The sequence below is a fragment of the Marmota monax genome, unplaced genomic scaffold (assembly GCF_021218885.2).
Source record: "Marmota monax isolate L192 unplaced genomic scaffold, Marmota_monax_Labrador192_F-V1.1 WCK01_AAM20220418_F8-fsc00190, whole genome shotgun sequence".
Classification (NCBI taxonomy): Eukaryota; Metazoa; Chordata; class Mammalia; order Rodentia; family Sciuridae; genus Marmota; species Marmota monax.
Genome location: NW_026693010.1, coordinates 2,978,737 through 2,994,640, shown reverse-complemented (window position 1 = coordinate 2,994,640; position 15,904 = coordinate 2,978,737). Strand labels below are relative to the sequence as shown.

General features: G+C 56.5%; 1 protein-coding gene across 7 annotated transcripts in view; it reads right to left on the bottom strand.

Moving 5' to 3' along the window:
- Positions 1-15,904, bottom strand: part of Pacs2 (phosphofurin acidic cluster sorting protein 2) — a 70,958-nt gene that overhangs the window by 29,384 nt on the left and 25,670 nt on the right. For all 7 annotated transcript variants that reach the window (XM_058582287.1, XM_058582286.1, XM_058582284.1 and 4 more), the window contains exons 2-4: positions 4,453-4,540; positions 2,864-2,953; positions 1,504-1,629 (exon numbers count right to left, since the gene is read on the bottom strand). In XM_058582287.1, the coding sequence (XP_058438270.1) occupies positions 1,504-1,629; positions 2,864-2,953; positions 4,453-4,540 (304 nt within the window). The remainder of the gene's footprint in view (positions 1-1,503; positions 1,630-2,863; positions 2,954-4,452; positions 4,541-15,904) is intronic.

Sequence of the window (15,904 nt, the reverse complement as noted above, 5' to 3'; positions counted from 1 at the left end):
ATCCACATGCACGTGCAGGTCCCCAAGACACCCAGCTCAGGCCTTTCTGCCCGCCAAGTCCCTTGGGCAGAGCACATGGTGGGTCAGGGGCAGAGGGACAGTAAGTGGGGCCAACTACCGCTAGAGGCCCCTGGGGCTTCACAGGGAGACCACCCAACCATCACCTCTATGTCCATGCACTGGCTTGACCCCATGTCCCAACCTTAGGGACACTGTCCTCCTGCCAAGTGCCATCCTTATACAACAGTACCAGCCTCGCTGACAGCCCCAGCCTACTCCTATGTGGCAGCTTCTGCGACCACACCAGGCTGGCACAGCCCCCAGGTGAGCCTCATGACACATCCCACGCCCACCAGGCAAGGTCAGAGCTACCTTTATCCCCCAATCCACCAGAGCTCATGGGATGACATACAGCCCGCAATGGTCACAGGGAGGGATAGCCACTGCCAAGCAGCAAGGAAACCAGGCCCCGTGGGAAGGCCGAGCTGGGTCTGGGGCCAGAGGCTGTGGTGGGAGAGCACAGTGCAGGGCCTAGAGGAGGGTGGCCAGGGAGCACAGAGAGGCAGGCACTGAGGCAACCTTGGCTTCAGAGCACACAGCTGTGGGGCAGTGGGCTGTGGGGAGCAGAGATGCAGAGGCCACATCCAGGGACTGGCCCTTTCTCCCAAGAATGGACAGGCTTTAAAGCTGCAGCCGCCATGGCAGGGTGGTCTTTAAAACAGTCAGTCTAGCACAAGGGAGAGCCCAGAGTCTGGGGGGCAGAGGCCAGTTCCAGGAGACAGGATGGGGAGGCTTGGGTGTGCAGCACGGCGGGGCAGCTGGGGTCAGGGAGACCCAGGCCTGCAGTGACTGGTGGGGCTGGACGGCACCGGAGTCTGGCAGCCCTGTAGGGGCGGGGGTGCTACAGCCAGGCCTGCTGCTGCTATGCTTGCCCCAGGTAGGCCCAATACAGCTCCACGAGACCCCAGCTGTCCGTCTTCAGAGCCACTGCTGGGGCTCCCGGACCCATGAGGAGGTCTAGGCCCCTCAGCCCAGGGTGCCTCTATGTCACGAGTCCCTTCCATTTGCACAGTCCCCCGGCCCCAGAGCACCCCACGGCATGCAGGATGACACGGGGCTGCTGGGCAGTTTTCCTTCTGAGGTGCTCCCACTGCTTCAGCCAGTCCCATGTTTGGGGCTGGCAAGGGCCACATGGGATACCCAGGAGGAGCCTTCGGCGAGGGGCTCCAGGACAGGTCCGCCTGGGCCCTCTGCCACGGTGGGCAGGTCTGGAAGCAGGACGTGCACACAGGGCTGCATGTGTGGCAGGAGCTATGCTGAGCCATGTGGGGCCAGGGAACTGGGAAGAGGCAGCACATTTGGGCTGAGCTCAGCATCACGGGGAGCCCACTCCTCTGGTCACTTTGGTGTGAACACCAGACATGTAGGAGCAATCTGCCACATACAGATGCTCTGCTATTGTAGAAGCAGCCTGCACAGTGCCACACAGGCCCGGGCGCTCACCTCGGCCATGTTGACGGAGCCCGCAGCCAGCGTCTTGTAGCCCAGGATCGTGCGGTGTTTGTAGCGCTTTCTGCGCTGAAGCATGATCTGAAGCTTGTTGCCTTCTCTCTTCAGGAAATGCGGGTACTGCGGGCAGAAGTGCGCACCTGAGGCGCCCAGTGCAGCCTGCCCCATGGGTCTGAGGCCAGCTCTGCATGGGGTGACCTGTGATGTTGCCTGAGACCTTTCAGGGTCGCCCCTGGGCCCCGGGCCCTTTGTCTCCCACCACCCAGGAACAAGCACAGCAGTAGGGCTGCCTGCTCTGCCCCACCCTGCTGGCTGAAGCTGGTGGATGGGAATGGCTTGCCAAGATATTTGGGTTGGGGGGCCATGTGTGTTCATGGATGCATGAAGGAGACAACCATGGCCTGGACCCCCATGCATTCTCCCACTTTCAGGTGTGTACACCCTCCAGCTGGGCAGCCAGAGGGGACTGCTTGGAGGGACTTGCCCAAGCAGATGCTCACAGGTTCTTTCTCAAGACTTGACACAGAGAAAGCACCTTGGACCAAAGCAGACGAGCCCCTGCGCTTGGCTGAGCAGGGCTGTGTGCCTGTTCACACTGCAGAACCCAAGGGTCCTGCTCTCAATACAGGTGAGTCCTGTTTAGTAAATTACACCTCAAAGAACTGGACACCCCAAAAAGTCACACACTACAAACCCCAGGAGCATGTTGGTGGGGACAGCTCCAGTGGCCGGCCCCAGGTAGCCAGGCAGGGTAGGGCTGGTAGGTGGTGGGTGGTGACGGGGAGGTATTTGGCGGGAGCTCGCAGGGACACGGGCATTTCAGCAGACTCGTACATTTAAAAGGAGAAGAGGAGTCATAGGAACTTAGAATGAATTGGTTTAGTGGGTGCTGAATTAACTGGAGCTGGGCTAGCTTTCTAGATGGGGCAAGGCTCTGGAGAGAACCAGGGGGGCTCTCTGTTTCCCACTGGCCTTGGGAGGTGCTCAGCCACATCTTAGTTGAGAGACAGTCCACCACTAGGCACACCCAATGCTCATGGCTGTGAACTTAGTAGACTGAGTTCCCCTGGACTCCTGCCCATCTTCTCTAAATATGAGAATGAGCTTAACTGGGAATTTGATGTGTGGCCTCCTCATTACATTTTTTTAACCATGAGAAATGAATAAAAATAGAACATGGTACACCAAGAAAATTTTCTAATCATTTAATAAGCTACAACCAAGAGAAGATCAAAATAAGAAGGCACACAGTTTGCCCTAGCGAGGGAGTGTCCATCACTCCAGGTGCTGAGCAGGGCCCATCCGAACATCCAGGGCACTAAGACAGTGTCCCATCACCCCGTATTAGACTCACCTGCAGAGAGAAGGTCAAGGCCAGGTCAGTTTCCACCTGTCCACTGGGGGGCAGCACAATCTCATGAGATCGGAGGACCCGTTTGGAGCCCTGTGAGAAGATAGATCTGTTGATTTAAAGGGAATTTTTAAATAAAACCAACAACACGGTCACTTAGTCACTCTTTAAGCCGTCATGATGAAAATCCTGGACAGGAGGCCTAAGCAAGGAGGGTTCTCAGAGGCAGCATAGGACACACATCAGAGCCTTGAACACATCCTTCCCTTTGCTGCACCAACCCCACCTCTAGGACCTGCCCAGAAGTGAGAGGGTCAGGAACATTCCTGCCACAGTACACAGTCACCAAGATACCTCACGGCAGGACGCCAGCCTTAATTGGTAGGCCAGTGTGCTGGGCATCCCATATTTTAAAAAAAGCAGATCACACAGGGCCGACAGCCCTCCAGAGGACATCCTCAGAGGCCCAGTGCTGATGGCACAGAGACACTGTTGCCAGGAGAGAGAGGGTAGGCACCATCTGGGGACAGACACAAAGTACGCAGGCACTCAAGGCACAGTGAGCGTTAAGTGGCCTCAGTCAGCAGGAGCTTCCTGTCAGCATGTGGAAAGTCACTGTATGAACTGACAGGACCCCAACCTCCCACCTACACCAAATTAAACTCAAGTGCACCATCGCTGTTCGGAACAGTACTGTCTGAGAGGATCTGCTCCACACAGCGTGGTGGTGCACGCCTGCAATCCCATTGACTCAGGAGGCTGAGGCAGGAGGATTGCAAGTTCAAGACCAGCCTCAGCATCTTAGTGAAGGCCTAAGCAACTTAGCAAGGCCCTGCCTCAAAATAAAAGGTTTGGGAATGTGGCCTAGTGCTCAAGCGCCTTTGGGCTGAGTCCCAAGTACACACAAAAACAGCATTTCTCTGTCCAGTAAGGACAGACCCCGAGGACTTCATGCTGAGAGAGAAGGGTAGAGGTGGCCAGGTGCGCTGAGTGCCAGACTCCCGCATCATCAGACACAGAATGTGCCAAGGTTTGGGGGTGGGGTGGGCGGGCAGCTGCAGAGGGGGCTGGGGGTGGGGAGCCTGGGGATGTGAAGGAAAGGAGGGGGCATGGAGCTCACCACCCAGGGAGCCCAGAGCAGGGTCATGTGGCAGGAAGCAGGCATGGGTGGCCTGAGTGGGGGGATGTCAGCCGTCGGGTCTGGACCAGGGTGGCAGGGGGGTGGAGGCCCTTCCCCACAGCCCTCCTTCCTCCATCCCTGCTGGTCTCCCTGTCCTAGTACCGATCATCCTAGCTTCTGCGTCTCGGAGATCCAGACCTACCCAGCTGGGACAGCAGGAGAGGGCAGTGCAGAGATGCAGGGCCTGGGTGCCTCTGGGGCCGTGGAGAAGGGCCTTGGCTAGGGGGAAACTGACACACAGAGGGCCAGGGACATGATGGGGAATGGGGGGAGAGGCCACGGGTGTAAAGAGGGACGGTCCAGCCCTGTCCAGCTTGTTTGATGCAGCCTCCTGCGCCTTTGCACCTGTGTCTGCCAGCCCCACACTAAGAGGAAGCAGGAGGGACTCTTAGGGGTGGCAGGCTGAGCTCACCTGCATCTTGACCGCAATCACCACTGATGTGAGCTCCTTCTCCAGCTCCCTGAGGACCGCCAGCTTCTTCAGAGTCAGGCTGCACAACCTGTAAGGCGCACACAGTTCAGCCTGGACGCTGCCCGAAGGCCACCCACACCTTGCCCCCACCAGCCTGGGGCCACCTCCCAGAAGTTTCTGCAGGCCTGGCCCACTGCAGCCACACTCAGTGACCCTGTGTACCATGGCCAGGGCCTCATCTCCACCAGAGGCAGCTCAGCAGACAGGTGGGAGAGACAGGCCACCAGGATCCCAAAAGCCCTCCCATAAGACTGCAGAACAGAGAGGCCCCCAAAGACCAGGGTCACGGCATCACCCGGAGCCCAGCTCCCAGATGCGGGAGCAGAGACCCTAGCCCACACGGCACTCCCCACCCTGGCTTCCCCAGCCCACCCAGTGCTCCCTAACCTTCCCACTGCCAACCCCACCTCTTGTGCAATTGTGGGTTCCCACAGGGGACCCCAGTCACTGCAGGCAGTGTCTTCCCAACAAGACTACCCGGTGGACTGAGCCTGCCTGGGGAGCACCGGCCAGCAGGGAGCAGCAGAGGCTGACGCTGCGCAGTGGACCCTGCAGGAAGGGCCTCCAGCACTTAACCTAACCCTTGCCACCCTACTTGGAAGGGTGTCTGAGCTAAAACGTGTGGATTGCTCTTCCTGGAACTGCCCACTTGACATTTTGGACTGTGGTGCAGTCAGCACACTGAGACCCCGGGGCAAAGCCACAGCTGAGAGGTGACTAAGGGGTAAGGCTGCACAGGAGGCCGGCCACACTCCCGCGCAGGAGGGGCTGCCAGAGCCGGGAAGAGGAGGAGCCAGGGAAGGGGACGAGGGAGCAGAAGCAGCTGAGTGAAGCCAGCCAGAGAAGCAGAGAGCAGCGAGCACCCGTGGCCTGGTGTGGGCAGACTTCAGAACACCTCCAGCTGGACAAAGGGAAAGAGGACAGGAGTCCTCACTTCAGGAAGGACCTGCAGACATCAAAACATGAGCAGGGCAAACACTTCTTTGCCACCAACTACCCAAATCCACCAGGACGCAACAGTAATGGGGCTCATCAATCAGTTGAATTATCAGCTCAAATATCCTGAAAAAGAAGCCTCGGGCAAGCCCAAGCTGACATTAGAGGACAGGGCCCAGACCAGGCGATGGGGCCTGGGCCAGGTGAGGCCTAGTGGGGACGTGCCCTGCAGGACCCAGCCCCTCCCACCTCCTGCATTTTTTTGCTGCCTGTCCATGACTGAGCTCACCTTGGACGAGACGCCCCTCCTGAGGCAGCCTTGCTGGACCTGAGTAGGAGGCTGGCAGAGAGCTGTGGTCCTCCCTGCACTCATCTGGGGCTCGGGCCTTGGCTGGGCTGGGCTGCAGGGTAGCCCCAACGCCCGAAGTGCATGAGTGGAGCTGGAGGGCAGCTGTGCCACGCCCAGTAGGAGCTCTCCACCCAGGCTGAGACCTGGAGCAGCCACAGGATGCCCACGGCTAACGCTGCAGGTGAGGGACTGGGCACCGCCCCAAGACGGGACCCAGGCCTGCACCTGGGCTCTCACACCGTGGCTCACACAGACGGGCCCTGCTAGTGCAAGAGGCAAGGCGGGGACAGGGCACAGGCAGGAGGGAGATGAGCAGCCCCTGGTCTCAGACCCTGCTCATGCAGACTTAGCTCTGAACCAGTGTTCTCGGGCCACACGTCCCAGGGCCACTTGCAACAAGCTAATGCACACACACGGGGTGGGGGGTAGGAGGGTGGGCAAAGCTTAAAGACACCCATTTACAGATCCCCTCAGGGCTGGGCTGTGGCTAGGTGTGAGGCACTGGGCCCAATTCTCAGTACCACACAGAATTAAATAAAATAAAGGCTCATTGACAAGGAAAATGTACATATATTTTTAAAAAAGAAGTTCAATTAATTATTTAAACAATAAAATCCCCTCAAGGAGGAAATGCTTGGTCTAAAACAGTGCAGATCTTCACGCTAGAAATCCCGAGTGCTGGAAGGAAGGACAGAGCTGTACAGGCGCGAGGGGTGCTGCTGGCCCTCCCTAGCCCGACCTGTGCATCTGGCACCATGCCAGAGACATCCAGGAGTTCAGTCTGTGTCAATAAACTGATTTTACATGCAACAGCAAAAGAGCTAGAACAGCCCCGGCCACTCAGGAAGAAGTGGCAGGGACTGGGGCTGGGCTGGGGCTGGGCTAGGGCTCAGTGGCAGAGCACTTGCCTAGCACATGTGAGGCACTGGGTTTGATCCTCAGCACCACATAAAAACAAACAAAATAAAGGCGTTCTGTCCATCGATAACTAAAAAATAATAAAAATTAAAATTAAAAAAAAAAAAAGAAAGAAGAGAAAGAAGGAAGTCACTCAGCTCTGAGATGGCAGCTCCACTCTGCACGGAGCAGCAGCAGTGCCAGTGTGTGCCCGGCAGAGGGGCCACAGCAGTCAGGCAGGACAGGAAGCTGACTCACCAAACCTGTCAAAACCTAAGGCCAATCTGCAAAAACCTCTGCTAGGAGACAAGCTTTGGACAGCAGAGTCTTTGCTGACCAAACATTTAACAAAGGATTCTACCCACTGAAAAGGCCCTCTCAAAACTCATCAATATGAAAACAAACATAATGAATGAGTGAGCGAATTAAAAGACACTGATGGCGAGGGGCGTGAAAGGTGCTTCCCGCCAGAGCCACTGGGGAGACTGAGGGGCCGCCACACAGCTGTTCAGATGGCACTACAAATTCACAAAGAAAATGGAAAAGAGACCTCACCCCAGGTTATGGAGAGGAGGGACAGCAGCACCTGGAGCTCCTGTGGCTGCAGGGACGCCAGGTGCAGAGCCACCCGGACACACCCCGGTGGGTTCTTGTAGCACCAGGCGCACTGCTACCCCTTGGAACACCTCCCAGGGTAAAAGCCCAGTCCACTCAGAGACCTGCACGCATCCCCAGCAGCATGCTCAGTGGCCAAGGGCTGGAAACAGGCAGAGGAAGACCTGCAGCCTCTGGCCAGGAGGCAACCGGGCCACCTGAGGCTGGGCGGCGGACACACACGACCATCCAGAGGTACTGTGCTGGGCACAGGCCAGTGGCAGCAGGCTGTGCAGCTCTTCATTCTGGAAGGGCAATGCCAAGAGCAGAGAGTGCAGAGGCCAGGAGGGGTATGGACAGTGTGGGGGACTGTCCCAAGGTGCAGACCTGAAGAGAGTGGTGGACACAGAATTGGTTAGCACTCGAGAGCTGTGTAAAAGGAGGTGCGGAATGGAACGTTATTATATGATCACTTCCTCTTTCCTTTTTGGCACTGGAGATGGAACCCAGGCGTGCTCTACTGCTAAGCCATGTTCCCCCAGCCCTTTATATTTTTTGAAACAGGGTCTCACTAATTTGCTGCGGCTAGACTTGAACTTGTGATGCTCTTGCCTCAGCCTCCTGACTCACTGGGATTACACGTTTGTACCACCATGACTGGATATGTGATAACCTTTAGAAGTGAGGGGGAAAGGCAGGGTACATGCCTGTAATCTCAGGGCTCCAGAGGTTGAGGCAGGAGGATCACAACTTCTAGACCAACTGTGGCAACTTAGCAAGTTGCCAACTGTCTCAAAATGACAGAGGGCTGGGATGTAGCTTGGTGGTAAAGCACCCCTGGGTTCAATCTCCAGTGCCAGAAGAAAAAAAAAGGGGGGGGGGCAGATCTAAGAGACACACCAACCTACTGCTAACAGAAACCCTATTTGGATTCTGCTTTTTATAAACTAATTGTAAACCCGTGTGTGTGTGTGTGTGTGTGTGTGTGTGTGTACCCATCCTTGACACTTATTTGGGGGCCAGGGTTTCAAGGTCTCAACTTCTCATACTTGATGCTCTCAGAGGTCCTAGTTCTACAAGTTTATGCTCCTTGGCATTTCTCTGACGTGGGGCAGCACAGGCCGCTGCTGCTGGGAGGACCCAACACTGCAGAACAGGAGGCTCTGTGGGACTGTGGCTTCCGCCTTAGGGGGGCACTCTTCCTGGTAGATGCCCAAGGCCCAAGCTTACAGCTCTGCAGGGCACCAATTACAAGGGGCCCCTCCCTGCTGCGGCTGTGCTCAACTCCGGCCCACTGGGGTTTCCACGTGTGTTCCTTCGTGTGTTGATTTCCTGGCGTCCTGAGGTATGTTCTAAGAAAGGCTATTTGTTGCACACAGCATTAAAAGAACAATCACCTGCATAGACAAACTGAGCCAGACAGCAGCACTGCCACTTGCTGTTGATCCAAGGTTGGTCTGAAGAGAGAGGACAGCTGCCTTGGGATACCAGGCCAAACAGCCTTATAACAAGCCTACAAGGACACGCGACATGAACCTGCACCTGGTACTTGCAAGTCTTGTGACAGTGACGGTGAAGTTACAGAAATGAAGCAAAGTGTATTTTAGGCTGGGTCCAGTGGTGCACACCTATGATTCCAACGACTAGGGAGGCTGGAGGGTTGCAAGTTAAAGAACAGTCTGGGCAACTCAGTGAGGCTCTGTCTCAAAATAAAAGATAAAAAGGGTCGGTGTGACTCAATAGTAGAACACCCCTGGGTTCAATCCCCAGTGCCAGGAAAAACAAGTATTTTAAGACAATGTCAATATAGAATACAAGCCTGCCAACAGGGAACCATATCCATGCCCAGGGGTGACCTGCTGAGTGCCCAGTGCTGCTCCTGCCCAGTCTGCTTGGGGCAGCCCAAGGTGGTACCTGGCTGGTGAGCCTGCTGCTGTTCTAAAAGCAGACACTGGAGGCAGCAGCAGGAGGCTCAGTGGTCAGCCCGTGTCCACTAGTGCAGTTAGCAGGGACTCTGCAGGATGGAGGCCTCCTAAAGAAACACAGAGAAGGGCCACCGACACCAGTGTGCTCCTTGCCACACCTTCCCCACATCCTGAGGAGCTGGTGTCCCCACGAGGGCCTGCACCCTCCTTGGTAGCAAGTCTCCCGTGCTGTCAGCATCAGCTTCCTGCCAGAGCCCAGTCCCTGCCTCCTGGACATCTGGGCAAGCCTGCTAAGCTCGCAGCCCCTAGCCAGGTGGCCTGAGCAGAGGCAGTGGGCATCAGTTCCTGGGTGGCTGCCCTGCCCATTCCTGCCTCCTGGCTGCAATGGCTGGAGGAAGTGGAAGCCAGCCCAGAGGTCAGAGGCCACCAGCTGGCCAGCTCCGGACTGCAACCCCTGTGACACACGGGTAGCAGTGAGCACATGTGTTCGCTCAGGAGGGGCAGCGCAGCATCCCTCCAGCTGGGCCTTGGTCCAACCTGGCAGCCGTCCTTGGGACAGGACACCTGCCTGCAGGGAGCCACGTGGCTGGTGCTCACTCCCAGGCCAGGGGCAGCTCCTGGGCATTCCCCCTGGTCCTCAGTCTGTTTTCCTATTGCGAGGCCTTCTCCTACAGATGTCTAGGAATTCTTTATTCTAGATACTAATTGTCAGTTCAAATACACTGCAAATGTCCCCTCCCCGCCTCAGAATGTCAAGCAAGGTTTTCCATCGATTTACATGTCAGGTGTCCACGACGTCACTTCCCAGACACTTGATCTTCAGTCCACCCTTCCCCAAGCTTTGCTTCCTCTTTCCTCCACAAGGTACTTCACACAATTGGTGTCATCTGGGTCAGGTGTGAGGCAGTGACCTGCCCACGCTCCTTCCTGCGTGGGAGTGTCCAAGTGCTACAGGCCACGCACATGGCCACCGCTCTCTACCCGTTAGTCTACACTCTGCCACCGCACTCTACCCTGTTAGTCTACACTCTGCCACTGCACTCTACCCTGTTAGTCTACACTCTGCCACTCCAAATCGTTTCGGTTTCATACAGCTTACTTAAATACCTCTATATATGCCAGGGAAAGCCCAGCCTGTTAAGAACTTGATGTTTGTGTTCTTCCCAAATTTGTGCTGAAATCCTGACCCCCAGTAGGAGGTGGCTAGATTCTGCGGGGGTTAGGGGAGAACCTCATGATGAGAGGGACCTAGAGAGCCACAGCTCCTTCTGCCAGGTGGAGACACAGCAAGACGGTTGACTGAGAGCCCCAGTCCATGGTGGCACTGCAGCACCCAGCACGGAGAAGCTCCTCAACTCACCAGACTCCACTTTTCCCTCAAGTAGCCTGTCCACTTCAGAATCAGCTTGCCAAAACCAGGGGACATCCGTGTAGAGCTTCACGACCAGAGTCTTCATTTCTCTTTACTCCTTGTCTGATGTTCGTGAGTGAATGGTACAAGCTTCTCCTGTAATTCTTTAATGCTAGTTGCTTTTGTGAATACATTTTATTTTCAGAATGACTGCTGCTGCTGTGTGTGCTGACCCATACCACGCAGACCTGTGTCCTCTGTGTTCTGTGCCTGTGAACAACGTCACTTGCGAATGGCAGCTTTCTTTTTTCCATTCAGTCTCGCTTTTGTGCCACTGCAAAGCCCAGAGGGGCGGGAGCAGCCACATAGTCCCTCCAACTTCACAGGTAAGACCTGCCATGACAGCCCATGCAGCATCGTCCAGAACGCCCTGCGGCTGCAGAACAGGGCAGCAGGCAGCTGGCACTTGCAGAGTGAATGTGCAAGCTCAACAGCCCAGGAGACATGCACGAGATCCTGGAGGGTGAGGTCTGTGATCCTGAAAGGCACCCCACAAGTTGAAGAAGTTCCTGCTCCATACTTCTAAAAACACACGCTGGTTCCTCAGTTGTCGCTCCTCTCTGGGTCTGAGTGTGACAGGCGAACAGTGCCCTGGGCACAGATGCCTCACCCACCCTCCCTGAGGGGCCCTGTGGGCTTCCACGACACCACTGTCCCCAGGGCAGGCAGCCTGGCTTCTTTCCAGCCTCCCCAATCTCTGGGACACACAAAGAGTTTGTTTCTTGAAGATTTAGTAAAAGTCACCAGCAGAGCCCTTGGTGTGCCCCGAGGAGGATGAGGCTCGATGGCCGTTACTGAGCGCAGGTGGAGCCGCCCTCCTCTGAAGGCCTGGGGCCAGGAGTGCTCTGGATTGGGTTCTGGCATGTCTGTGTCTGCACCACGGAGTACCTTGAGGCTGGGGCTGGGGCCCTGAAGAGGCACAAACTGTTCATGTCAAACACACCAGAAACGCACAGCCAGGAGGTAGTGCCACACAGAGCTTTTGTGGACACAAGTTCCACTTGACCTGTCATGAGGTCAGGAGTGGGGTTTTCCACTTTTAGCATCATGGCACTCAAAAATCAAAAACAAACAAACAAAAACCGCAGATGTTGGTGCACTCTGGATTTCGGCTTAGGGATGTTCAACTAATAATTCATACTTTTTCCAGAAGGTTATTCTATTTATCAAGGTTTTCACCTTTATCGATGATGTTGTTTCAAACTTCATCTGTTTCACTTTATTCCTACAATCAGGTGTGCTTCCTCTTCCCACTTTGTTTTGGTGCTGGGGATTGGACCCAGGGAGGCCTAACCACTGAACAACACCCCAGCACTTTGTATTTTTTACTTTGAGACAGGGCCTCACTATGTTGCTGAGCCTGGCCTCCAACTTGTGATCCTCCTGCCTGGGCCCCCTGGAGTCTCTGAGGTTACAGATTGCACCTTGACTCACTTTTGCCAGAAGTCTGCTAGCTAATCACGCTTTTCCAGAGCATCTGCTTCTTCATTAAGACTTGCTCTTTGTACTCTCCATTCTTCTTAGTAAAAATCCACTCCGTTCTTCAGAAAACTTGAGTTGAATGCTCCCATGATGAGGTGACAAATCTCATTTTCTAATATATGCATTCAAAATGAGTTTTGTGCTGGGGACATGGTGACACACGTGTAATCCCAGCCACCTGGGAGGCTGAAGCTGAGGATCACATCAGCCCAGCAGGACGAAACTGGTGATGTAGCAAGAGCCCCATCTCGCAAAACCCAGAAAAAAAAGTCCAGCCTCAGACCCTGTGTGTGACACCAACGCAGGTTTCAGTGTCTGTCTTGCACGGCGTCTGTCCTGCTCCCAGCCAGGTGGCTGCACCTCCTTGGCCCCAGCAGAGAAGGCAGCTCTCGAGCCGCAACCTGGGGCCCTGCCTCCCAGGACAGTCTCCACACGCACAAGGCACCTCCTGCCATCCTGGGCACCTTCTTCCTCCTGTCCCCTCATACTGGCCCACGCAGGGCACACCTAAAGCCACCTCCATCTCCTCACAGAGGCTGGCCTTGCTCCGGGTGAGCAGCAGAGAGCGATGCGGCACCATTTCCGGCTCCAGCCGCCACAACTGTCCGTCTGTGAGAACCTGCACAGCACTGCCATGCAGCCAGTGGTGGCCACAGGACACCTGGATACTGAAGGCTGGGTCTTAGCAGCAAAAGGAAGGAGCTGCCTCCATGTGGGGACCAATCTGAAGAGGGGGCCAGACCCGGTGCTGCAGGGAGGAGGAGAGGGGCCATGAGGAAGGGAATCTGAGTCTTCAGCTAGTGCCAGGCTCTCCGCCAGCCAGGGCGCTGGATCTGACCATGCTGGGGAGCACTCAGAGCCTGGCATGGGGACAAAGAGCAAGGCAGAGGTGCCTGAGTTACGGCACGTGGGACCCTGGGCCAGCATGGAGTACGGGCAGCAGACATGGGAGTGGGGCCTCCCCTCCGGGATCACGAGTGTCCATCAGCAGCACATGGCCTGCAGGCAGTAGAGAGCGAAGGCAAACTCTCTCACACAGCAGGGGCGCAGGGGCCATCTGAGCCCACGGCCCCCAGGTCTTGCGAGGCGACTTCCCTGCTAGCCACCTCTGATCCGAGCAGGCAGCGCTCCGGGGGCTGATCCCACCCAGAGGGCAGGGAGGAAGCTGGGATCCTCTCCTCCCAGGGAAGCCTGCCAGCACCCAGAAGGACCCTTCGGCACCTGCCCCCGTCCCGTGTGCAGGACCTAGCAGCCCAGCTCAGCAGCGTGCTCCATGCAGGGCTGAAAATCCCCCTCCTGCACACCCCTACGTGCCACATGTGCCAGAGGTGAGGCCCTGCTACTGCCGGGGGACACACGTGAGTAATGAAGGAGGGCACCTGACGCCCATGTGTCCCTGTGGAACGGGCACCCCTTTAAGCCACCACAATCTGATGGCTGGGTCAGCTGGGCTTCCTTCGTTGCACCTGCCCCTGGGCAGGAGCAGCTCTTGGAGGTGAGCAGAGTCCCAGGCAGACCTGGGCTACCACCCAGAGCCCAGCACAGAGAAAAGCTGTGTGTGTGTGTGTGTGTGTGTGTGTGTGTGTGTGTACGCACGCGCACTAGGGACTGGACCTGGGGCATACTTCCACTGAGCTACGCCCCCAGCCCTTTTTTATTGTTTTAATTATTTTTGAGACAGGGTTTGCTGTCGCTGAGACTGGCCTCAAACTTGTAAATCTCCTGCCTCAGCCTCCTGAATTGCTAGATTACAGGTATGGCCACTACACCTGGCTTCTCTTTTTCTTTTCAGGTAAAAAACACACACAACAAAGAGTTGGCCATATCCCCACTTTTGAGTGTACAGATGGTGGCAATGGTACACGTTCGTCCTTCCACACCGTCACCACCCTCAACCTTGGGGCTCCTCCACCTTCCAAATGTGAAACCTGCACCATTAGACAGTCAGGCAGCCACCTTGACTGACACCATGACTCCAACCTCTCCGGGGACCCCATAGTGCTGTCACCAGGATCTGTCCTGTGGCTGGCGGACAAAGTCCTCAAGGACCGCCCTGCTGATGCCCCTCTGAAGGCTGAACTATGTTCCACCATGTGGATGTACCATGTTGCTCGTGCATCCATGTGTTCCCAAACACGTGGGCTGCTTGCACCTCGTGGCTGCTGTGCACAGGGCTGCTCTGATGCTGCCAGTTCTTCAGCACATACACAGAATGGAACTGCTGATCACACTGCGATTCCCTGTTGGGGGCTGAGGCAGCTCCACGGCGTCTCCAGGGCTACGCTGTCTCACGCTGTCCCCAACAACCAGCAGGGCGGAGGCCTCAGCTGTGACTAGACAACCTGCTGTGGCCAGCGACAGCAGCACACACCTGCAGGGCCAGCCACTCAGGAGGTTGAGGATGGAGGATTGCAAGTACCTGGCCAGCCTCAGCTGGCAACTCAGTCCCTGTCTCAAAATAAAAAATAAAAGGGACAGAGTCTGTAGCTCAGCAGTAGAGCATCCCTGGGTTCAATCCCCTGCACTGCAAAATAAACACCTCTGGTGGGAGGGTCCTCCTGAGGTGGTGTCCTCTGGTGGGAGGGTCCTCCTGAGGTGGTGTCCTCTGGTGGGAGGGTCCTCCTGAGGTGGTGTCCTCTGGTGGGAGGGTCCTCCTGAGGTGGTGTCCTCTGGTGGGAGGGTCCTCCTGAGGTGGTGTCCTCTGGTGGGAGGGTCCTCCTGAGGTGGTGTCCTCTGGTGGGAGGGTCCTCCTGAGGTGTGTCCTCTGGTGGGAGGGTCCTCACCCCTCTTGCTGGGGCACACCTCAGTGTCTGCTGGGGCCTGAATGGAGGACAGAGGCTGGCCACATCCTCTGTTGCCCAGCATCCCCTGGAGAATAAGGGCTGGGCCCCCCTCACTGCCCTTGCCCTGGCCTCATGCACGGCTCCAAGGGTAAGAGGTGCTTGTGTGTGAGCAAAACACCATTTTCCCTCTTTTTCCTTTGTATTTTAATTCTAAAATGAAAAGTTCCAGGCCCCTCTAATGCCCAGCCTCCCAGCCCACCTGGGAAAGACCCCAGGCCCTCCATGCTCCTGGCTCTCCAACTCCTGGATGCCCCTGGCTCTCTCCTCTCTACCCAACCTGCCCTGGGTGTCCTCCAAGGCTCAGACTCCACCCTATCCTTTCTGGTTGGATCCCACCTGCTCACCTGGAGAACTGTGTGGAACTCAGGGTGCCTGTGACAGGTGGCAGCGGACATGCACCCTGGGAGGACATGGGACCTCCTACAGACCTGCATACTCTAAGGACAGGGAGGCAAGTTCAGGACTGGTGTCTTCACAGGCCTCTGTCATCCCCTTGGGCCAAAAGGGCTTCCACAGTCTCCCCAGCAGGGACTCACAGGGTGGCCTGGTGACAAGATCAGAGCTGGCCATGGCCACTCAGCAGTTCCTCTGGCCCCTGGGTGTCCTCTGGCCAGCTGGCTTCACCCAACCCTCACTCCCTGCCTTCCTAGACTCTGGTCACAAGGGGCCCCAGGCCCATCTACTGCCCACCCTCCACACAGGATCCCTTCTGCTGAGCTGTGCCATACCACGTCACAGAGGGCATCACCACAGGGAAGACCTGGCCACCTTCGCAGCCCTGTTAGACCACGTCAGTCCCAAGAGCACTGGAACCCGAGAGCAGGACAGCACTTCATGGGTCTCAAAAGCACATGGTGGCACTCTGCTGGCCCTCTGAGGACAGACTCCACCCTCCCCTCAGACATGTGGGGAGCACAAGTGGTTAAGCCCCCAGCCTCGCGTGGGCTTACCCTGT